Source organism: Balaenoptera physalus, assembly GCF_965194825.1.
Source record: "Balaenoptera physalus genome assembly, chromosome: 18".
Lineage (NCBI taxonomy): Eukaryota > Metazoa > Chordata > Mammalia > Artiodactyla > Balaenopteridae > Balaenoptera > Balaenoptera physalus.
This window is the reverse complement of record NC_138899.1, coordinates 33,272,572-33,296,062: the sequence shown is the minus strand read 5'-3', so window position 1 is coordinate 33,296,062 and position 23,491 is coordinate 33,272,572. Positions and strand designations below refer to the sequence as shown.

The window sequence follows — 23,491 nt, the reverse complement described above, 5'->3', positions numbered from 1 at the left end:
GTTGTAGGGTGTGGTATTTTTTATTTAATTTATTATTATTATTTTACATTTATTTATTTTAATTTATTTATTTTTGGCCGTGTTGGGTCTTCATTGCTGTGCACAGCCTTTCTCTAGTTGTGGTGAGTGGGGGCTACTCTTCATTGCAGTGCACGGGCTTCTCATTGCAGTGGCTTCTCTTGTTGAGGAGCACAGGCTCTAGGCTCACGGGCTTCAGTAGTTGTGGCACAAGGGCTAAGTTGCTCCGCGGCATGTGGGTCTTCCCAGACCAGGGCTCGAACCCGTGTCCCCTGCATTGGCAGGCAGATTCTTAATCACTGAACCACCAGGGAAGCCCCCTTGCCTGTCCTCTTAAAGCTTACATTCTGCTTCATGGAGAAACTAGAGGAGAATAGAATTATCTTGCTTCCATCAACTAAACTTGTTGAAGGTATACCTTCAACAAGGTTTTATGGCAATACCATCTGACCAGGAAGCCAGGGAATTATTGAGACAGAGAAGGGGCATAAACCTAAAATAAGAACAGAGAAATGTCAGAGTTCAGTGACAGCATACACCAGTCAACAATGGCTTTTCAGGATTATGTTGAAAGAAGGATACTAATAATCACAGAAGAAAGATTTCATGTGAACTTTATCAACAACTACGTATGATTGTTAAATCATTAATTTGATAAATATTTATTGAACATTCACTCCATGTTACGTTTTGTAATAGGTGCTAGAATTCCAGGATCAAGAGCAGCAATTCCACTGAGGGTGAGATGGCCCCCAGGAAACAAGGGATTAATTTTTCACAAGCTGGTATCAATGTTCATCTACATATGGATGGAGAGAGAAGTGTGAGAATCTTGGAGATACTATGAAGAACGTATTTAATGCAAGGATGATTAGATTATTGAATCATTGGACAATCTTAAATTAGAACTTGAATTAGGAGAAAAGGGAGCTGTTAAAATTTCTGTCTTTATCTATGGAAAGGGCAAAAAATTATGTGTCATATCATAGACCACATTTATGCCTGAAATATTTAATAGTAATAAAACAATAATTTTTGAGAGGAAAAAAGAGTGTTATAAAGACCATCCCTATTTGGGGGTGGAATGGGTCTTGATAATTTAACCACTATGTTAAGCCTGCTTGATGCATTAGAATAGTATATGAAAAAGCATCTCCAGTTGGTTTTTCTGGAAGAATAATGTTAACAGTACTTTTTTCCTATCTTGTTTCCAAGGCAATGCAGACTAGATTTCAGTTATTTGTCAAGAAGCTACCCAAGGGGCTAGGTTGTGAGAAATGGCACATGATGTTTGACAGCTAAGTGATGGGGGCTAACTAGGAGGAGAAGTGAATTACGTTTGAAATGAGAAGCTGAGGACAAGGGTATGCAAGCAAAGCCAGAGGGAGCAGCACTCCATCTTTAGCGACTGTTACTCATGGATCATGAGATGGGCTTCAGCTGATGCTGAGTTGGTCTTCCATTGGATGGCTTCAGGTAGTGCTGTGTCCAGCAGTCAAATGATTCGAAAGACCTTGAAAACTCTCCACCCTCCAATCTCGTCCCCTCCCCTACTGCCCTGTGCTTCTAGCTGGCTGCATTCCTTCAAGCTGAATGGTCCTTCTAGGACTTGGCTTTCCCCAGAAAGGGGAGATGCATTATCAGTAAATCCTAGTTTGGATTCCTTTGCTCTGATCTGAGTTTGTGAGGAAAAACAAGAAATCTTGGCACAAAATGCTGAAAGGGAGAACAGAAAGGAGCTGAGAAATCCCAGGTGTGAAAGCATCTTCTCTCTTCCACACGTCATTTTCCCTAGGGGCTCCCTTGTTAACCAGATTTACGGCTACATCCCAACATACATTCCAAAACCTCTCCGAACTGATGAAAATGACAGTGCAGGAGTCATAATAATCCATCACAACAGCTCTCTTCCTTTCTAAGTCATGCTAGTGGCTGCTACCTTGAAAGGTCAAGTCCACACCAGTTTTTCCTAAGACCGCAGGGCCCCCAAGGTCTTTGTGCAGTAGCATTTCAATGTAAGAACAGAACAGGATACAGAGTGCCATTTCTGTGAAATTGAAGCACTTCTGTCTTTGTTCCACACAAAATGCTTTTGTGTCTTTCTTTCTCTCGGAACTTGGCCCTTTACATTTCTATTAGGTAAAGATGGGTAAAAGCAGGAACGGTGTTTATCCAGGGCTAAAATGAAACCTTACAGATCTCTCTCTCCCAGGCTGCCCCTTCTCTCCCACAATTTTCTATTAGTAGATTTCCAAGGAAGCTCTTGTTTAGCCAGCTATTTGCTCCTATTTTACGTGATGATTTTCAGTGTTCAGCAGGAACAAAGATCGCTGATATTCCCACTGGGCTTATCAGAAGCAACTGAACAACGAGCTCTTTTATGTTGAAAATAGAGATTTAAACATTATTCATAATCCTTACTTCTCCCAACACATGCTCATTCTCATGGGCTCCTTTCTCTAATTAGCTATGCAAGTCTTTACATTAAAATTTAGCTACATATTAATCTTTTGGTTTTATTGCTAGGATGTCTTGATTTTCCTTGCTATACAAACACAGCATATGCTTACATTATATACATTTTGTCTATGTTTCCAAAAAGAGTATATAAAAGCAGGAGTTGGGGCTTCCCTGGTGGTGCAGTGGTTGAGAATCTCCCTGCCAATGCAGGGGACATGGGTTCGAGCCCTGGTCTGGGAAGATCCCACATGCCGCGGAGCAACTGGGCCCGTGAGCCACAACTACTGAGCCTGCGCGTCTGGAACCTGTGCTCCGCAACAAGAGAGGCCGCGATAGTGAGAGGCCCGCACACCGCGATGAAGAGTGGCCCCCGCTCGCCGCAACTAGAGAAAGCCCTCGCACAGAAACGAAGACCCAACACAGTCAAAAATAAATAAATAAATTTTAAAAATAAAAAGCAGGAGTTTATGAAAACATCAGGTCTGATTCCACTGGTGAGAAAAGAATGTATTTTGAATTTGTGTATTCAGAACCACTGAACCACTCTGTAATACGGAGGAACAAATCTGACTCCATATTAGATCCGTTTCTTTTACTTTAACCTTTGTATTCTATTGCTTTTGATTTGAGTTATGAATGTTGCCTATAGCCTGAAATATACAGGATAGCCTGTTCTCAAGGCTCTGACCTTTAAGTGTATAACACTTTTCTATTCCTATAGAGATAAAAAGTTGCAGAACAGAGAATAACATGTGTCTTGTTGGAGGTTTACAGGGACATCATGACCTCAGACCAAGAAGTTTGCAACAAACAGCCACACCCCCTCCCCTTTGAGTATTAAAGAAGCCTAAATTCTACCTCGGGTAAGATGGTTCTCTAGGACCTTAGTCCACCATCTTCTCGATCTGCTGACTTTTTGAATAAAGTCACTATTCCTTGCCCCAATATCTCATCTCTCGATTTATTGGCCTGTCCTGTGGCAAATAGGACTCGGTAACAGCTCCTGAAATTAGGTTGCTAGATAAGTCCAATTAATGTAAAATATAAAATGAAAATTAATATTTATGAAGCTTCTACTAGGTGCCAGGTGGTAAGCTATGGATTTTACATATCTCCACTTAATCTTCGTAACACTGTGAACTATATTATTATCCTCATCCTACAGATAAAGAAACTGAGGCTTGGATAGGGCACATGGAATCCATGCCTGTCTGACCCTAAAGCTTGAGCTTTCTGCTAAACTATATGATTAGAGCCAAAATGAATCTTGGGGATTACCTAGGATAGTGGCTTTCCAAAATGTAGGATGGGTGTCAAAGGGGGTGGTACATGGGACAGTACATTTCAAATGCAATAAATGCCATAGTGAAGAAGTTCATGTTTTTCAACTCTTTTCATCTTTTTGATAACTCAATTCTCTGTCTCTAAAACTTGTTCATCTTCTTTTCTATCACAGAAAGAGCCAATCTCGGTATCACAGCTTCTGAAGACAATACCTAACTAAGATGTAAGTCTATGTTTATTTTTCATTGTAATTATTTTTATGGCTACATTCTAGCAAGGGCAAATGATGCTGGTTTTCCTTTTTAGTAGTCATGCAAATTTTTATTTTAAAAATCAACATATTTAGGTTATTTTAAGCTGGCCTATTTAAAGAAAAATGGGTATAAATAATAGTTCAGTGGCATACACATGTGGTAAAAATCATGAAGACGCCCTAAGAAATCTAGACTTTGGGGGCAAGGCTTTGGAGATTCTAGGCTAAAACTCACATGAAACAATTGAAGAAGGTCACATGATACAATTGAAGAAATTCAGGAGGCCTAGAGAGATGTAATTAAGTGTCCATGACATAAATTTTACTGAATTGCTGAAACATGATCATTTACCTTTTTTTTTTTTAATTGAAGTATAGTTGATTTACAATGTTTCAGGAACAGCAAAGTGGTTCAGTTATATATATATATTTTTCACATTCGTTTCCATTATAGGTTATTACAAGATATTGAATATAGTTCCCTGTGCTATACAGTTGGTCCTTGTTGGATCATTTACCTTTTATAAAACATACAATGATCTCCCCACAAGCAGGTCCGTTTCCACTGTTGTTTTCCTGGTGGGGCTTCAGACATCTTTTGACTACACATACAAACTAGAATGAGAGAAAACAAAAATTCTGTCTCCTTCTGGAGCAGTCACATAGTTTCAGTTTTCTTCCAGTGCTAAAAGGTGTGAAATTGAAGTGGGTGGTATGTTAGATTAGTTTGACAGACTAGGACTTTCAGCTTAAGTCAGAAGTAGATATTTTATATTTGTTTTTATAAAATTTACATTATTTAGATATTTCAACATATAGCAATAAGCACATTCAAGTATAAGCTGTAGCTGTTACAGTAAAAAGACCCTTTACTTGTAGGAGAGCAGGTAGACTGTCTAAAAAATTTAACACGTGACATAGTTTTCCAAAATTACCTCTTGAAAGTAAAATTATCAGAACCACCTCTTCAAAGGCTTTTGATGTAACTTTTCAAGTGTGCATCTGGCAATCTACTGCTTTCAGTAGCTAGAGGTGAAAATGTGGACTGCTTCTGATATAACATGCCTGCATTTCCATTCAGCTCCTGGAGACCCACAAGATACCCTGGTATTTTGCTCTATTCTAATGGGCAAAGAAGGATCATCACTTAAGAGGTAGACTTCCTGAGGCTGCTATTTAGGGCTGTCAGATGTACCACCTTTTTTTTAACAACACTTAAAATACCTGGTGTATATGAGCTCAATAGTGAATTTCATAAAACAAGAGATTTTTGTTGTTGTTGTTAAAACTGGGCTCTCCAAGTACAGTACTTCTGGAGAATGAATGGTTTTAACCTGTATTAAAATGCAATAATATAGATCCACAGAGATGTCACAAAAATTCACAAGCCCACCAACATCAGCAATAGCATGCTGGTTAGGAAAAGAATCCTGGAGAAGCTAAGCATCTATCATTAGTCTTTTGTTATATTCTCAGCTTCTGCTTCCAGTTTCAGCTACTACGGCTGGGAATCTGATTCCCAGTCTCTTTCAGCCCCGCCCATCTTGCCTCTTCACCCCATGAGATGGTGACATATAGTGAGAGGCACATGATGTGTGTGGGCTCTAGAGTCAGTTCACCTGGGTTGGAATCCTGGCTCTGCCACTTTCCTGATTAAGCCATTTCTTTACCACTCTGTGCCTCAGTTTAAAGCACCAAACAATGCCTTGCATGGAACAAGTTCTCAATATGTGTTAGTTATTACTTTTCAGCCGCATGGTGGATATTGTTTCTTGGGTGCTGAGTTTACCCATGCTTTCAGCTAACATATATTTATTGAGCACTTACTACATGCCAGTTCAACGTGCTTGAGACACACCAATGAACAAAACCCCCCAAAATCCCTGCCCTTGTGGAGCTTCTTCAGATAGAAGGAGACAGACAATAGTCAGTAAATATCACAACTAAGTAAACTGTATTAGAGAGTGATAAATGCTACAGGAAAAAAGAATAGATTTGGGTAAGGGGACTGGGAGGTAGGCAAGGGTGAGATTTCATATATATGTTCAATATGATATTCCTAAAATTCATTTCCAGAAAAATTAGATTCCCTTCTTGATTTCCATTTACTGATAAATCATTCTCTTTGCTACCCAGGTTAAAAACTCAAGTCACTTTAGTTTTTCTATTTTCCCCCTAACATGCCATTAAATCTCACGCGTTTTTCTTCTTTATTGTTCCTTGAATCTACCGATTTGAACCTTAGGCCTGCGTTACTGTCTCCTGTCACAGCCTCCTAACCAGTCCCTGCTTCTGGTCTCATCCTGCACTTCACTTGCAAAGCAAATTCCATAACAGAGTTTACCCCATCTCTTCCTTTCTCTGATGCCTGTGAAATGAAGGTCGAACTTGTTCAGGGATGTTGATAATCTGGCTTCATCCTGTCTTTTCAGCCCTCTCCTACCTCCCCCTAAATATAACTTTCCATTTCAGCCAGAATAATCTACTTCTATGGATTCCCCCTCTGTGCCTACACACCACACTAGGTTCTTTTCTAACACTCTATTGCTTAGTGTTTGCTTTCCCTTTGCAAAAGTGTTAGAAATTTCATTAAATTTAATATTCCATATGGAATTTTGTATAATTTGACTTATTAAAGTATCCCAGGTAACACATCCTCATGAGGGAAGTGGTGTGGACCTGATTTCAGCAAGGTGGACATGCTGATGGAAGGGCTCACTGTTTTCTGGAGAATTCACGAGCTTACTCAAGGACAGATTACCAGCTAACTAGTTTACCACCAAAAATGTGCAAACAATATCTACTTTTTCTAGACTGTTTGCCTTCTCCCCTAACATATAAATCCTGTTCTCTCCTATTATCTCAATGATTCCCTCTGAGAGCAATTTCTGTAAAAATAACTTAATATTTGCTTTTAGAAATAGAGATAGAAACATTTGTTGTTTACATTTAAAAATGTTTCAATGATTCAAATGATTAAGTCTTTAGAAAAGCAAACCCATCTTCTATTTTTGTTATGTAAAAAAATCCAATTGTTCATTTAATGTAGTTTGTGTAAAAACACCCTTGCCACTGGTGAATATCAAAGCACTTTTGTATTAATCTGCTTTCTTCTGTGACGTCCTAATCCACAGTGGGCTACCATCTTGATTTCTCAGCAATACCGTCCACTTGAGACTCTTCAGGCTGTTTGCATGTAAGTGATTCAACCGATTTCTATTACTTTATATAGGTTTCAATACTAGTGAAATACACATTTCTGCCACATAAAATGCAGACTTTCCCAGAGATTCTTTTTAATTTAAATGGTAACCTTCAATTGTGCCAGTCTTCAAAACTACAGGGATCGTGTACCTCGAAAATAAGAAATCTATTATTTCAGAACTATCAGCAGCCAAAATTATTCATATTTCAGATTCAGGTTTCCCAAGTGGCTGGCTGGTCTCTGGGCTATTTTCAGCTGAGTTCTTAAGCAGGACTAAACACAGGGTGCCTCTCCACCAACATGGGGTAAGGCAGCCATCAAGGCTGTGTTATAAAAAAAGCCTATTTCATCTTCCCAATTTGTTTAGCTTTTGCTTACTATCCCGGGTAGACCGACTACAATGGTTTGTTGATAATAGGCACTTTATAAATATTTGTTCCTTTATTGTTACAGTTGCCATCACAAACTACAGACTGGGTGGCTTAAACAACAGACATTTATTTTCTCACAGTTCTGGAGGCTGAAGTCCCAGATCAGGTTCCTGGGCAGCTTGTTTTCTTCTGAAGCCCCTTCCTTGGGTTGTAGATGGCCGTCTTCTTGCTGTGTCCTCACATGGTTTCTTCTGGGTGCATGCACCCCCTTGTGTCTCTCTGTGTGTCCAAATTTCCTGTTCTTGTAAGGGTTGTAGTCAGCTTGGATTAGTTCTCACCCTAAAGACCTATTTTTAACTTAATCACCTCTTTAAAGGCCCTACCTCCAAATATGTCACACTCTGAAGTATGGAGGTTAGGGTTTCAATGTACAGATTTGGGGAAACACAATTCAGCCCAAAGTTTCCTAACAGAGGTCCCAACTGTCACTTAAACCATGTCTAAAAAGATTTTGGCTCTATTGTTGAGGAAAGTGTTAAAGTGAATGTTCTTAATGTCACTGAACTGTACAATTTAAAATGGTCAAAATGGAAAAATTTATGTTGTGTATACTGTACTACAATAAAAAATGTGGTTAGTGTGAGAAACTAAACTTTTTATTTTAATTAATTTAAATATAAGTTTAAAAATATATAGCATGTTTGAAACATGTATGTAAATTTCATCATGTCTACTATGTAAAGTTCTTATTTGAAATATAGAAAAATATAATCTCACATATTTGAAATGCCAACTTTGTTTTCAAGCCTGGGGAAATGTTATAGCTATCTGCTTTCATTACCAGAGGAAAAGTACTCCATTTTACCAACTCAAGCCTAATTTTAAATTGTAAATTATAAAGCCTACCTTTAAACAGTCTTCAATCACACATAACAAATAAGCATCTAAATATTTACCAAATACCTGTAGAAACACAAGTTGAATTCCTAGAAGCGTATTTTAAATCAGAAGTACATGCCAATACCACCAAAGTGGTTTTATTTTTGACACTGCCAACATGCACAACAATGCATTACTTTGGTTTCCTTAAACATTACTTAAGTACGCATTAGAAATATATGTTTACATTTAAGAAATGTAACACATTAAGAAAGTCCTCTATAAACATAACTCCTTCTATTTTCCTGCTTTGTTTCACACATAAATAACATAATCTACAAAGTCATAAATAAAACTATTAACTCTTATGACCTAAAAGTATATACAAATTTTGGAACTTGACAAGAATGTCCTTTTTCTGATCATATATAAATAACAACATGCAGTATTGGCAATGTTTTTTAATTAAATGAATGACTTACAATCAAAACTTTTATTGTCTCCCAACCAGTTCTCCCTATAATAGACCTTCAGCGCACTTGGTAAAGATGTCATGTATTTAAAAAAGTCAAAGTGGTCAAAAGACTAGATTTTTAAAATAGAACAGAAGGTTGCCATTAAATATTATTAAGCCTTATTAAAATCACTTTGGTTTGTCTGAAGAACAAAAAATGCTACCAAAGAGTATATGCTTGTACTATCACTTTTAAAAAAAAATTTTGGCTGCACCCCACCACATGTGGGATCTTAGTTCCCTGACCAGAGATCAAACTCGCACCCCCTCCATTGGAAGGTGGAGTCTTAACCACTGGACCGGATTTCCGGGGGAGTCCCTATACTATCATTTAAAGGGAAGCTAACAAAGTCTTAAAAAATCAGATTAAATCTGTATTCGTCTTGGGAAAAATATATAGGAACAGAATCCATGCTATCCTAAGTTTTCTAAAATTTATTTTGAACCATCACTTCAATTAGTTAAAACTTTCAGGGTAAAAATAATGACACATAAAAATGAGCTTAGAAAGGCATATTTAGAATTCCTGATACAGAACACTTGATTATTTAGTTTTTGTTTAATGACTGGAAACCTTTATTCCTTCAGAAAATAATTAACATTATTTGTTGAGTGACACCATCTATTTAGTGATCTACTAGATAACCACTCAAGGTATATTAAGTAAGCACTCAAATTATTTTTATGTAACGAAAGTAAAAAAGACTTTTCATGTTGGAATTGTTTCATTATGCATTATCATTTATAAGGCCGTGATTTACAGAGTATAAAAATTAGAAAGAAAAACATTCTCTATTAATATTCTCACTAAATTTAAATGATTCAAATGATAAATAATAGTAAGCTAAGCCTGTCATTACTTTTAAAATCTAAGTTTCTAAGTTTCATTTTTCAATCAATACAAATATGATCTGCTTCACAATATTAACTGCTAGTCAAACTTTATGTTTAAAAAAACTAAATATTCTTTGTTAAAGAGCAGTTTACAACAAATGTTTTTCCATGCTCTTATAAAAAACAAGATTCTGATATGCAGAATGAATCTAAGTCAAAATCCACAACTGGTAGCCGAAATTGTCAACTTCCAGCCTAATACAACATAAATCCACAGTTATTCTGCATAAACAATTCAAAATTAAAGTTTATAATGGAAATGTCAACAAGTCATAACTACAACATTACTACTGAAGGGTTCCACTATACTTCAACCAGGCACAGCAGATGTGCACATCTGATAGACAGACTGCTTAGAAAATTAAAGCTATCAGAGCTATAAATAAGGAATACATAAATATGAACACAGCAGTGCCAAAACACTAGAACTGTTAAAAAAAGATAAGATGTGGTGTAAACACAACTGATAGTTTTCTCCGTAAGCCACTTTCCACTGATTTATAAAGCTATGGTTTTATAATTCTTTTAAAAAGGACAATGTTTCCACATTGCTACATGCAGTGATTTCATTGTACATTCTTAACTACAATGCAATCTTCAATCCTCTTGCAGAGCTTGACATATCTCACCAGAATTTCTTCAGAAAGTCAGCTTGTCATATTTTCAGCAGCCTAGAACAAGAAAGTATGATTCATTATAATAAAACCACGGAAAAAGAGACACCATGGATATAAATTTGTCAATACTGCACTGTTATTAACAAACAGCTCCTCCCCCACATATACCAAAGAACTTTTATCAGGATAATGCATTGGTTTTCACTTTTTGCAGTACATTCTTAGAACTACCTTTTGAACTGATTGCTAGGCTAACAGTAGCATTCAAATTGCATTACATACAAAAAATCTCTTCCTATGCTGCCTCCCTATTCTCTTTCAAACTCCAGCATAGGTGAACAAACATTCTTATAGTTGTGGAAGATGTATATTAAATAAATCCTCTTCCACTGGAATTTCAGAAATGTACTGATGAAAGGCTATGCTACCTTTTATTTTTATCAACAGGGTTATGAGACAACACTAAGCCAGGGAATGTTCCCGGGCTATAGCCCACTGACCCAGTTCTAACCACCACTTTCATCCTTTCTTAAATAGCAGGCTCAGATATTTTTTAGAACTTACTGTAGGTAGAAACTTAACAGTTAACAACTCTGATGTCAGAGGGTCTGAGTTCAACTCCCAACTCAACCACTTGTAAGTCCTGAGAGAAGTAAGTTAGTCACCATAGCTTCAGGCTCCTTAGCGGTAAACTACTACTAGCTGTAATACACATCCTTGTTGTGATTATAGAGGAAACAATGCAAGGAAAGCCTTTAGTGCACTGAGTTTGGCAAAAGGAAAAGTACTCATAAATATTAGCTATTCTTATTGTATTATTCAGTTATTTTTCTGTCATATGAAAGCAACAGTTGTGAGTTAAAAAACAGAAAATCTGAATAGTTTCTATAATTATTTAAAATTTTTGATTAAAAATCAGAAATCTTACATGTATATCTGACAAAAGGTTTATTTCCAAAATATTTAAAGAAAGACTACCCACAAAAAAAAGGACAGACAACCCAGAAAAATGGGCAAGCTACACGAAAAGATATCTCACAAAAGAAAACGGCCAAAAAACATGTGAAAACGCATTCAACCTCACTGGTACTCAGAGAAATGCCAATAAAATGACAAACTCATAAACACCTACCAGAACAACTAAAATTAAAAGGACTCACAATAATAAGTGTTGGCAAAGATGTGAAGCAAGGGAAATTCATATGCTGCTGGTGGGGATATAAATTCATACAACTACTTTAGTAAAGTTTGACATTACCTCTTCAAGCGGAAGACACACATAAGCTATGATCCAGCAATTTTACTTCTAGATACCCACCCAACAGAAATGCTCACATACGTGCATCAGGAGACGTGGAGAACTAAGCTAACAGCAGCACATTTGTAATAGCTCCCGACTGGAAGCAACCTAATATCCATTCATAGTAGGAAGGATAAATAAGTTATAGTATATTTGTACAATGAAACATGGCTATTACAGTGAAAAGGAATGCACTCCAGCTATACTCAACAGAAATGAACCTCATAAACATAATGTCAAACGAAATAAGCCAGTAAAAAAACTGTGCTGGCACTGTTCATAATAGCCAAAAAGTGGGAACAACCCAAATGCCAATCAGCTGATGAATGGATAAAATGTGGTATATCCATACAATGGAATATTATTTGACAATAAAAAGAAATAAAGTACTGATACATGCTACGACATGGAGGGATCTTGAAAACATTATGCTAAGTGAGAGAAGCCAGAGACAAAAGGTCACAATTATATGAAATGTGTGGAATAGACAAAGCCATAGAGACAAAGTGGATTAATGCTTCCTAGAGGCTGAGAGAAAGGGAGACTGGAGAATGACTGCTAATGGGTGTAAGGTTTCTTTTGGGGGTGATTAAAATGTTCTACAGTTAATTGTGATGGCTGTACAACTTTGTGAATATACTAAAATCTATATAAATTTTACACTTAAAAAAGAAAACTGCTGCAAGATTCCATTTATATCAAGTTCAAAAATTTTACAAAATGAAACTGGTGTTTAGAGATCCATGCTTAGTCAGTAAAACTGTTAAAAGAAAGTATCCACCATAAAAATGAGGACAGTAGTTACTGGAGTGGGTAGTGGGAAAGAGAGGTTAGTGATGGGGGAGTATAAGGGAACTTCTAGGGTGCTGGCAATGAGAATTGTATAGGTATTCTCTTTATGATAAATTTTTGCTCTGTAAATGTGTCTTGTTTACCTTTTTGTGCCAGATTTAATAATGAAAAAGTTTTAAAAAACACAAAACCAATGACCCAAATTATTGGAACTTATTGGAGAGTAACTTAATCTGAGATGGGTAAGCTACAGGTTTTATATGCCTACATCCTCAAAGGAAAGAAGAAAGGGTAGAGAGAAGCCACTTTGTCCTTGGACAAGGTTTAAGAGGGACTGACTTGAAGTTTCAGTATTCATGGTGAGTGAGTGCTACATAAACATGGAAATAAAAATCGTGAGATTTTAAAATCAGAGTGTGTGCAAACAAGAGAGGGAACACAATGCTTTTCCTGTTTCCAGTCTCAGCAATTAAAAGGTGGTGAATGTGAATTTGAAAAACGGTGGTCCTCTGGGTCCATGTTGGCGGTCCAGCCCACTGGCCTCAGCAGTTCCTGGCCTCTGAGCCACTCTCCCCTCTTCTCGAATGATGAGCATACAGCCAGGTAGCTCCAGAAGCCAGTGTCCTGCCTGTGCAATCCCAGAAGTCTGGCAGCTTTCCTCCATTTCATCCTGTACTGGCTCCTTTCAGTCCAAGCTGGCATAGTTTCGTGCTGAGATGGTGGACTGCATCTGAGTCACACAACCTAATCTCTTCACCAAAAGGCTGTCCAGCCACACTCTCGGCCTTCTTTCCAGAGCATGCTACCTGGGTAAGCTGAGAACTTCCCAAAGCAAGTGCTGGTTCCTTTTTGCTTATCAGTTCCTTCCACAATTTCTCATTTCTCCTACATTTTACTGTAAGCAGCAAGGAGAAATAAGGCTGCACTTCCCATACTTTGGACATTTCCTCAGCTAAACATCCAAGTCATTGCTTACAAGTTTTGTTTTCCTTTCAACAGCAGAACATAATTCAGCCCAGTGCTCTTTATACCGAGGATGGCCTTCCCTCCAGTGTCCAATAACTAATGTTCCTCATTTCCATCTGAGACCTCACCAGAAGCACCTTTCACGTTCATATTCTAGCAAGATTCTGTGCATAATGATATATGTGTTCTCTGAGATGACTGAAGTTCTCTTCTTTCTGAGCTCTCACCAGAATCACCTATAACACCTACAGTCACTTACAACAGTCTCTTCAAGGCAATCTAGGCTTTTTCTATCATGCATCTTAAAACTTTCCAATCTCTCTCCATTACTCAATTCCAAAGCCACTTCCACATTTTTAGGTATTTCTTACAGCAGCACTCCACTTCCCAGTAGTGAATCTGTATTAGATTTTTAGGGCTGCCGTAACTAAGTACCACCAACTGGGTGGCTTAAAACAACAGAAAAGTATTCTCTCATAGTTCTGGAGGCAGAAGTCCAAAATCAAGGTGTCAGCACGGCCATTCTCTCTCTGAAGGCTCTAGCAGGGCATCCGTCCTCGCCTCTTAGCTGCTGGTGGCTGCCAACAATCCTTGGCCTCCTTTGGCTTCTAGACGCCATCACTCCAGTCTCTGCCTCTGTATCACCTGGCATTCTCCCCTGTGTCTGTGTCTTCACGTGGTGTGCGCTTTGTATATATGTGTCCAAATTTCCCTTGTCTTTATAAGAACATTGGTCTTTAATCCATTGTGATCTCATCTCAATTTGATTATACCTACAGATACACTGTTTCCAAATAAGGTCATAGTCACAGGTGGTGGACTTAAGCATATCTTTTTGGGGGCAGACGCACAATACAAGGAGAATTCTAAACACAACTGGAAACTTCTAAGAAAATACAACATGGTCCAGATAGCAGCAAATTTTATGATCTGAACATACGCTACAAAGCTCCTGGCCATCAGAATTTCTCCTGATGATGATAGATGCTAGCTTAATCATGTTTAGAATCTTTCACATAACTTCATCATTAATCATTTTGTAAACAAAAGCATCTTTACTTAGAGAGTTAATATATGAATCTCTACCTTTAATGCTTCAGCGGCCTTGCGAAGTTCCTTAATAACTGATGATAAAGCTTCTGGGTTAATTCCTTGTTCACAGAGCCGTACACATATAGACAGAGTTTCCATATCTAATCCAGTATTCAAAATTCTTGAAATCTCAAGCAGAACTGTAAAAAGACAGAAAATTTTTAAAACAAAATCTTATAACATTTTAAAACATGCACATTAATACTTCTGTTTTAAATTCATGTAATACTGCATAATACCAAAGAACTAGCATAGCATCCCTAGATTTGGAAACTGGCATGTAATACTGTCTTCCCCTTACCTAGCTCTAGAAACTTAAAAATAAATTTACATCCTCCCTCCACAAAACCGCTTTCTACATCTTGGTTTACATTCTACCACTCATTTAATATCTATCTAAAATTCATATATCATAATCAAGATTATTCTGAACATTTGTCCACTTTTTAGTATTCTTTTACAATGTAATTTAATTAGTCATGTTACATTCCATCTTATGGAAACATTATACATTACTTAACCACTCTACTATTTTGTTAGATGGGTCTCATGTTTCCCCCATTAAAATAATATTGTAATAAGTATCTGCACATAATAACTTAATTTTATCCGAATAAATTCCTAGAAGTGGAACTGCTCAGTCAGTAATATACCATTTGGATTCTGATTTGAATTGTATGAAAACAACACATTATTTTGGGATGAATGAACAAGTTAATAATATTAAGCCATCCATTAACTTAAGTCTAAGTCTTTCTGAAAACTTTTACAATATTCATGATGTTCATGATACGGGCCATTCCCACTTTTTCATACCTTACATTCATTTTCATCTCTAGTTCAATTTGAGCCTTTTAAAAAACCTTTATCTTCCATTCCTCTACTTAACTTTTTGAACACATGGAGTACCGTTCTAATGTCTTCATCTGCTAATCCTAACATCTGTGTCAACTGTGGGTCTGTTTCAACAGATTAAAATTTCCTCCTCATCATGGGTCATAGTCTTCTGTTTTGCACACCTAATAATTTTTGATTGGATGCCGGATATTGTGAATTTTACCTTGTTGGGTGCTGGATATTTCTGTATTTCTATACATACTCTCAAGCTTTGTAATGAGATATGGTTATGAACAGTTTGATCCTTTGGGATCTTCTAAGATTCATTAGTCGGGACCAGAGTCCCATTTAGCATAGGGCTAATTAATACCACACAATGTCTTGTGAATTATGAAGTTTTCCACTCTGGCTGGTAGACACAGGCTCTATTCCCAGTTCTGTGTGAGCATAATGTACTGTTCCCTTTAATCCTTTCAAATGGCTCTTTCCCCAGCTTTTGGGGTACTTTCCTTGCACATGTGATCAATGCTATGCTGAATACTTGAGGGAGACCCCTCTGCGGATCTCCAGAATTCTCTTTGGGCGCGGGCTCTTTCCTCTCAGGTACTCTGTCCTGAAAACTCTACCTGCCTTGGTCTCCCTGGACCCTAAGCTCCTTCTCAACTCAGGGTGCCCCCTGGGCTCTGCCTGAGTCACTCCCCTCCCCCCACCGCACTGTGGCCTGAAAACTCTGAAGGTAAGAAGCTGGGGCAGCTATCTGGCTCACTTCGTTTGTTTCCTGCCTCTCAGGAATCACTGTCCTTCCTTGCCTGATGTCCAGTGTCTTGAAAACCATTGTTCTGCATGTTTTGCCTGGATTCTGTTGGTTGTTTCAGGTAGGAAGGTAAATCCAGTCCCTGTTACTCTATCTTGGCTGGAAGCCGACAGCCCTTTCCGTTTTCATTTCTTCAGTTTTGATATTCCAGCATACTTTGCTTTTCAGTTGTATTCAGGCTGTTATTCATGTTATCTGCTGAATTTATTTCAATAACTCTATTTTAAGATTTCTTATTTCCCCCCATAATCACATGTTCTGGTTTCACAGCTAAACGCTTATTTATAACCACTCCTTATTTTGTGGCTGTTGTTTCTGCCTTTAGCTACTGGAGGCTGTATGTTCTTATCTTTAGCCATGTTTGAGATTTCTGTTTTCTGCTTCACATATAAACAAGCAGCAAAAGAGAGCGGTTAAGAGTGTGCTCTCCAGAGGCAGACGACCTGGGTTCATTTTCCACTTTCATTACTTACTAGGCAAGGTAACTGCTCTGTGCCTTTCTTTCATTATTCTAGAACATGGGGATAACAGTAGTACTTACTTTATAGGACGGTTGTGAGGATTGAAGGACGCACTTAGAATGGTGTTTGGCGTATGACAGTGCTCAATAAAAGGGTCAGCTGTTACTACTACTTTCTCTCTCTTTCACTTTTTTTTCATTTCCATGTTAGTTGTTTATTTATGTTTTTCATCTACCTTAGGTGCTTTGTGACTTTTGGCGGAAAGCTCATCTTCCACAGGAGGTTTTTCTTGGACATGCTTGGATGTTCTTGGATGCGTGGTCTCACACTGGCTTCAGCCCTCTGGAAGCATCCTGACTCCAGACCCACACGATACATGGATGGCGCTTCTCAATCCCTGGCCTGGAAGATGGCACAATTTGGGCCCCCGGCTTCCCTCAGGCCGGGCGGCATCCTTCCCCAGGTTTCATTCCCAACCCCCTGCTATGGTTCCCATCTGCTCCGTTCTTTGGGGGGAACCTCTCTCTTTCTAATCAATGGAGACTTCCTTTTCTCGTTTTTGAACATGGTTATGCTGACCATTGTATTTTAATGTTACTTCCTGGCATTTTTATACACTTGGAGCAGAAAGTTGCAGCAAGTGCTCAATCATCATTGATTTTGATAGTGAATGATCAATTTCTTTAATTTTTTGTTTGGATTGTTTTCATAAATGGATTTCCACCTCACTCATGCATATTCTGAGTGGTTAGTGCCAATACTCTAGGACATAACTTATTTTTATTTTGTAGCCAGCCACCTTAACAAATCTACTGAAGCTTCTAACAGTTTTTCTGTTGATTCTCTTTTGTTTGCTACTCAGATAATCATTCTACTTACAAATAACAGTTTAATGTCCTTTTTGATAGTCTTTTTTCCCCTATCCTGTGCTATTCGCAAATCTTTCGTATCAGTATTTTAAAAAGGTACTGAAAGCAGGTATTTTCGATTTTATTTAAAATGCACTTAACATTAATGTTAAGGATGGTGCTGGTTTCATGTAGCTATACTTTAGCATGTTAAAAATGTACAGTTTTCTTTGGCTAAGACTTTAAAATCAGAAAAAAAAAATTTGAGTCTTATTGATAACTTTTCATCAAACACTGAAATGACCAGGCAGCTTTTCTCCTCTGACCTTGTGAGGGAATACATCATTATTGACAGACCACATTCACAGCTGAAGAACACTGAGCTTGGGGAATCCCAACTTTTACAATAAGCCCGTAGCAAGTCTGCTTTTTATCTGGAGGTAGATGTTACTTCATCCCTCATTGCTGCTCACTGTCAACACAACCCTGAGAAACAGCAGGAGGAAAGAGCAGTCAGGGCCTTGCATTCTTGGCAAACAGAGCTCAGGGCTCACGGAAGACGGCATTCCCTACAGTGACACTGCACGACTTTGGAGGCTGGGTGAAAAAGGCAATAGAGCTCTCTCCAGGCTCTCTCTTGAGACACTCCTCCTTGGAACCAGCCTCCAAGTGTGAAGAAACCCACATGTTCCAGACAGCAACCCCTGCTGAGGGCCCAGCTAACGCCAGCATCAACCAGCAGGTATGTGAGTAAGCTCTGAGATGACTCCAGACTCAGCACTGTCTGATGGCAATGCACAAGACACTCTCGGGGAGAACTACCTAGAGCAGCGGTCGCCAACCTTTTTGGCACCAGGGGCCGGTTTTGTGCAAGACAATTTTTCCACTGGGGGGCGGGGGGATGGTCAGGCGTTAAAGCGAGCGATGGGAAGCGGCAGATGAAGCTTCGCTTGCTGTGCGGCCCGGCTCCTAACAGGCCAAGGACGGGTAGCGGTCCACGGCCCGGGGGTTGGGGACCCCTGATCTAGATGAGCCTGGGCAACACCCAGGACTGTGAGAGAGAAGTAACTGTCGTGGTTTTAGGCCCCCAAGTTTGGGGTGGTTTGTTACAGGGCAACAGACAACTACAACCCACATTCTGACCCTATTCCAACCGTATCATCATCTCGCCAGTTCTCTCTCAAATTCTCCTCTCTCTCCAGTTTTCTCCTCATGGTAGACCCTCATCTATAAATGCTATCTTTTTATTTATATTTTTATATTTTATACTTTATTTGTATTTTTATTACTCCTGACTTCATGCCTTTGTTCATGCTTTTCTCTTCTGCCTTTTCTCTTCCCTGCATACAACTCCACGTTGTCTTTCAGGGCCATCTCAGTACTAGTATCTCTTCCGTTAAGCTTTCTTTTAAAAGTCACTTTGATCATTACCTCCTAACTTCACATACTGTCTGCCATCAGTCAATAAATATTTCTGTAGTGTCTACTGTGTAATTGGTACCTGTATGTATTCTGTGCCTACTATGCTACTGTTGTAAATGTAGTTGTGGACAAGACAGATGTGGTCCCAGTCCTCATGGACAGTACAGTCTAAAAGAGACATATGTTAAAACAACAACTGATTCCAGTTATGATAAGTAAAATGATGGAAGAGGATAGCATACTTCCAAAACAAATTACAAGGCATCTTACTTAGTTGTGAAGGACACAACTTAGGAAAGACTTGTCTGAAGAAGTGACAATGAAGCTTAGACTTCGAGGGTGACTAGAAATCAACCTGACTAATGCAGAGGCAGGAGGGAGGGCAAAGACCGGGAGCCAAGGAAACAGATTGTGCACGAGGTCTTACGCTGGGGAGACCTTGGTAAATTCATAGACTGAAAGGCTCATGTGAAGACTGTGTAATTAAGGGGGCTGAATACGTGTAAAATATGAGATGAGGCAGACATGAAAATCCACTAAGGCCCTACTAAAGATCTGAGAACTTTGGGAGACTATTAGAAGATATAAAACAGGAGTGTGACAAGATCAGATTTTCATTTTTAAAGATTTTGGCTGCAAAACATAGAATGGATCCTGGAAGGGGGAAGAACACATGTGGAGAGGGAGTCCAGCTAAGTTATTGCAATTATGGAGAAAAGACTGGTGGGTGGCATGGACGGGAGAGTTTAAGACAAGTGGTCAAATCTGAGATGAGTGAAGAAGTGAAAAAGATTAGTGAAGAGGAGGAGGAAGGGGAGGTCTCACGTGAGCAACAGGATTGATGGTGGGAGCATGGGCTACACGTTTGCTTCACTGACACTGCCCTGTACACCGTGGACTCTCTTCACTCCTTTTGCTAGTTTACTATCTGATACATAAAGTAGAACAGATGGCCTTCCGTATCCATGGGTTCCACACTGCATTCAAGCAACTGTGGATTGAAAATATTTGGGGAAAAATATTCCAGAAAGTTCCCAAAAGCAAACCTTGAATTTGCCATGTATGTGCAGGCAACTGTTTTCATAGCATTCGCATTTATTAGGAATTATAAATAACTGAGAGAGAATTTAAAGTATACAAGAGGATGTACGGAGGTTATATGCAAATATTCTGCCATTTTATATGATGGACTTGAGCATCCACAGATTACGGTATTGGGTGGGTGGGTGGGGTCCTGGAACAAATTCCCCTGCAAATACTGAGGCACAATTGTATTACATCGAAGCCTCTAGCAGGGAAGAGGTACATTTGAGTCACAGTTGCCAAAAACGTAATTACTAGTAGTAAAAAATTAGAGGCATAAGGAAAACTCTAGAACTTTAAGGAAATAAGAATTAAAGTATGAAGCTATCAACAAAGAGTATCTAAAATTTCAAAACGCTGAAAAGCAAAAGGGGCAATTAAGTACATTGGAGGAGGGAGAAAGGTAATTGAAAGAGCCTAATATTTTCAAAAGGAAATGCAGGAAGAGAATGTTGAGGATCTAAGACAGAGTGGAGGCCCTTATGCAATAGACCCTATACTGAATCAGGGCCAGGATCAATCAGCTTCCTTTCAGAGTGATCTGTGCAGATAAATAAAGTCCACCGCTTCCTCCCCTGTCTAAAGTACCGTTATCAAAATCCTTTCATTTCACAATAAAATTACAAATATTCATAGCTGAATTCTACAACCCCTGCAAATCATTTGACATCAATTAAAAGATTAAATCACTTAGCTGACGCTAATTCTGATGGGAGGCAGGTAGAAGAGGATGAGGAGAAATATACTAGATCTTGAAGGAGGGCAGTCAGACCCAAAAAGTTCTGAACACTTCAGATTGGCTCTCACAGATAGATTTGAATACAGGGAAACCCCACATTAACAGAATTTCAAATAATAATGGTTTTTGAATAGGTCAGCCCAGTCCCTTGGGCAATTTAAAGTTCTATGTCTGAGAACGAGGGTGGAGGAAGGTGGGTTTATGAAATGACTGCATTTAGGACTTTTTCAGTTCAGTGTATGGTCAATTATTAATAGCGCGTGCATTATGTTTCCCACTGTGCCTCAATCATTACAGGCAGCATGGCAAATATTTTCATTAACTTTGCAATAATTAAACTTCACATTTTTATGTGAATGATTGTTTTGGACCCAATTATGGCATGATAGCAGTGATTTTCTGTAAGTTTGGAGTTCCAATGGACACGACAGGATCTAACTGCCACATTTAACAGATGTGAGCCACTGCCAACCTGGGGCTTTTCTTTTTTACCTTCTGGTTTGTGGGCAAACTGCATGTAGAGGAGCAGGGTTCTTTAATTCACATTCTCTCCGTCAATGTTGGTTTAAAAAAAAAAAAAAAACCTGGTCTTTCTTCACTTTTTCATGTTCTTACACTCTCTATAATCTTCATTTTACACAAAGTTCTCTCAGTGAAAATCTTGATGATGCAACCAATACAAATGATCAGTTCTCATTGCTATAACAGCAGTTCCACCAAAGAGAAAATGAGAGTTTTCTATTCAAATGGAATCCTGTGGCCATATAATTAAGGAACCTATGCACAGCTAACATAAGAAAATTGACTAGAAATCCGGCCATATATTCTTCTTCCTGTTCAGAAACCACACTGGCTTCCAAGCAAAGATAAAAGACAATAATGTTATACACATATAGTTTCTATGTACATATATCCACTTACAAAATAAAACTAATAAGCTGTGATACATCTAGAAGGATGGGAAAACAGGCTGAATATGGTATTAACAAAATTCTATTTTTCAGAAAAAGGGCAAAGCAGATACTTGGTAAGTAAAATATTAGATGCAAAGGCTCTAATAATAAAAATAATTCTTTGAAAAGGTTTTTTTCCAGGGCAGAAAAAGCCAGAAGCTTTATCAGAAGTCCCCATAAGGGGACTTCCCTGGTGGTCCAGTGGTTAAGAATCCATCTTGCAATGCAGGGAACGCAGGTTTCATCGCTGGTTGGGGAACTAACATCCCACATGCTGCAGGGCAACTACTGAGCCTGCGCGCTCTGGAGCCCGTGAACCACAGCTACAGAAGCCCCGGCGCTGCAACGAAAGACCGGACACAGCCAAAAATAAATTAATTAAAGTCCATAAGGAGGGGCTCTAAAAGGAAGTGGAGCCTACGGTGGAGACAGAGACACGACGTGAAGGCTGACACTGCTTAGTGAGAATTCCATGTTTTGACAGAGATAAGAGGCTGATGTGGGTATCCCCTGGAAAGTGCAAACACCAATGTTTACCATCTATCAAACACCCATATACAGGTGGATGCAAATAAAATGGGGACAACGAAAGCGGCTGCAAGTGGGATGACGTCTTATACACAAAAATAATACAATAAGTATCTTTTAATGGTCACCTTCGAGATGTTTTTACCTGGTTATCTTATTTAAATATTTACAACCCTGGGAGGTAGTAAACTTGTTTTACAGAATAAAAAGAAGCGGGCTCAAAGACGTTTAAGTAGCTTGTCCAAGCCCACCACCAGGCGTATAAAGTGCCAGGGCTGGCATAAGAGAGGAGAGAGAGGATAACACCAAGACGCTTTTTTTCCCCTACTACTTGCGGGTACGCTTTACCCGCGTGCTCCAAGCTCCGAAACGCATAAATACGCCCACAGCCCCCCGGACACCGGCATCACCCGCTCCAAGACGAAACTGGGGCAATTTCGATGAAGGGACAACTTGCTCCTCCACGGGGTATTTAAAACGCGTCTGCTGAAGTGCAAGAGACAAAGGCCGTGGCGGTAACCAAACACTCGAGGCCACTGTCCGCAAAGGGCCTGCAGTCTGGGGCGCTTTCGAGGCGCCCCGGGCACTGGCTGCGGCGCGGGGTGGCGGGGAGCGCGAGGCCCGTACTAAAGGAGGGACGCGGGGACCCTGCGCGGGAGGGGGGCGTGGAATGAGCGCGCTGGAGGAAGGACGCGGGGAGGTGGGCGTACCACGGGGAGGGGGCGCGGGATGTGCGCGGCGCGCGGGGTTTGCCGCGGGAGGGACGGAGCGCTCGCCGGGCTGACGTGGGTCCGCAACGCCGTACTCGCGACAAACTACCCAGGAGCGAAGAGACGACTCTCCAAGGATGGGGCCATCAGCACTGCGGCCCTGGCGGGTCCCTTGGGAGGATCTCCAAAGATGCCGATCTAGGCAGGAGGTGGATCAGAAGTCTTTGTGGGCCCACCCCCGCCCGAGGGCCTGGGCTCCGGGGAACCGAGGCAAGGTAAAGGGGGCGACACGGGCACTCACCGTCCATGGTCTCCCTCACCGCATTCAGATTCGCCGCCGCCGCCCCGACGCCGCTGCTACTCGCCATGGCTGAGGCTAAGGGGGTGGGGGGGGAGCGAAGGGCCTGACCCGGAAGTGGAGCGCCTTCCTTTCTCCTGGGCAATCACACTG

At 39.6% G+C, this 23,491-nt stretch overlaps 2 protein-coding genes across 4 annotated transcripts in view; one reads left to right on the top strand and one right to left on the bottom strand.

Moving 5' to 3' along the window:
- Positions 1 to 261: 261 nt before the first annotated feature.
- Positions 262 to 23,491, bottom strand: MZT1 (mitotic spindle organizing protein 1). Of its 3 annotated transcripts, none has more exons than XM_082434913.1 (4): positions 23,342 to 23,491; positions 14,640 to 14,785; positions 10,508 to 10,549; positions 262 to 817 (listed from the first exon to the last, which is right to left on the bottom strand). In XM_082434913.1, the coding sequence occupies exons 1-3, from the start codon at positions 23,406 to 23,408 to the stop codon at positions 10,526 to 10,528; spliced, it is 237 nt and encodes a 78-aa protein (XP_082291039.1). In that variant the 5' UTR covers positions 23,409 to 23,491; the 3' UTR covers positions 262 to 817; positions 10,508 to 10,525. The 3 variants fall into 3 exon arrangements, with proteins under 3 accessions (XP_082291039.1, XP_082291040.1, XP_082291038.1); XM_082434914.1 differs by lacking the exon at positions 262 to 817 and adding an exon at positions 3,392 to 4,630; XM_082434912.1 differs by lacking the exon at positions 262 to 817 and having other exon boundaries at positions 7,643 to 10,549.
- BORA (BORA aurora kinase A activator) overlaps positions 14,794 to 23,491 on the top strand; it is a 33,199-nt gene continuing 24,501 nt past the window's right edge. The window contains 1 exon segment of the mRNA XM_082434867.1: positions 14,794 to 23,315. Within this exon segment, the coding sequence (XP_082290993.1) occupies positions 23,178 to 23,315 (138 nt within the window). The 5' untranslated portion in view covers positions 14,794 to 23,177.

Coding starts and splice junctions, on each gene's coding strand:
- MZT1 (XM_082434913.1), bottom strand. CDS start 23,408: ATGGCGAGTAGCAGCGGCGTCGGGGCGGCGGCGGCGAATCTGAATGCG. Junction 14,786..23,341: donor GGTGAGGGAGACCATGGACG/GTGAGTGCCCGT, acceptor GTCTTTTTACAG/TTCTGCTTGAGATTTCAAGA. Junction 10,550..14,639: donor AGGCCGCTGAAGCATTAAAG/GTAGAGATTCAT, acceptor TTCTTGTTCTAG/GCTGCTGAAAATATGACAAG.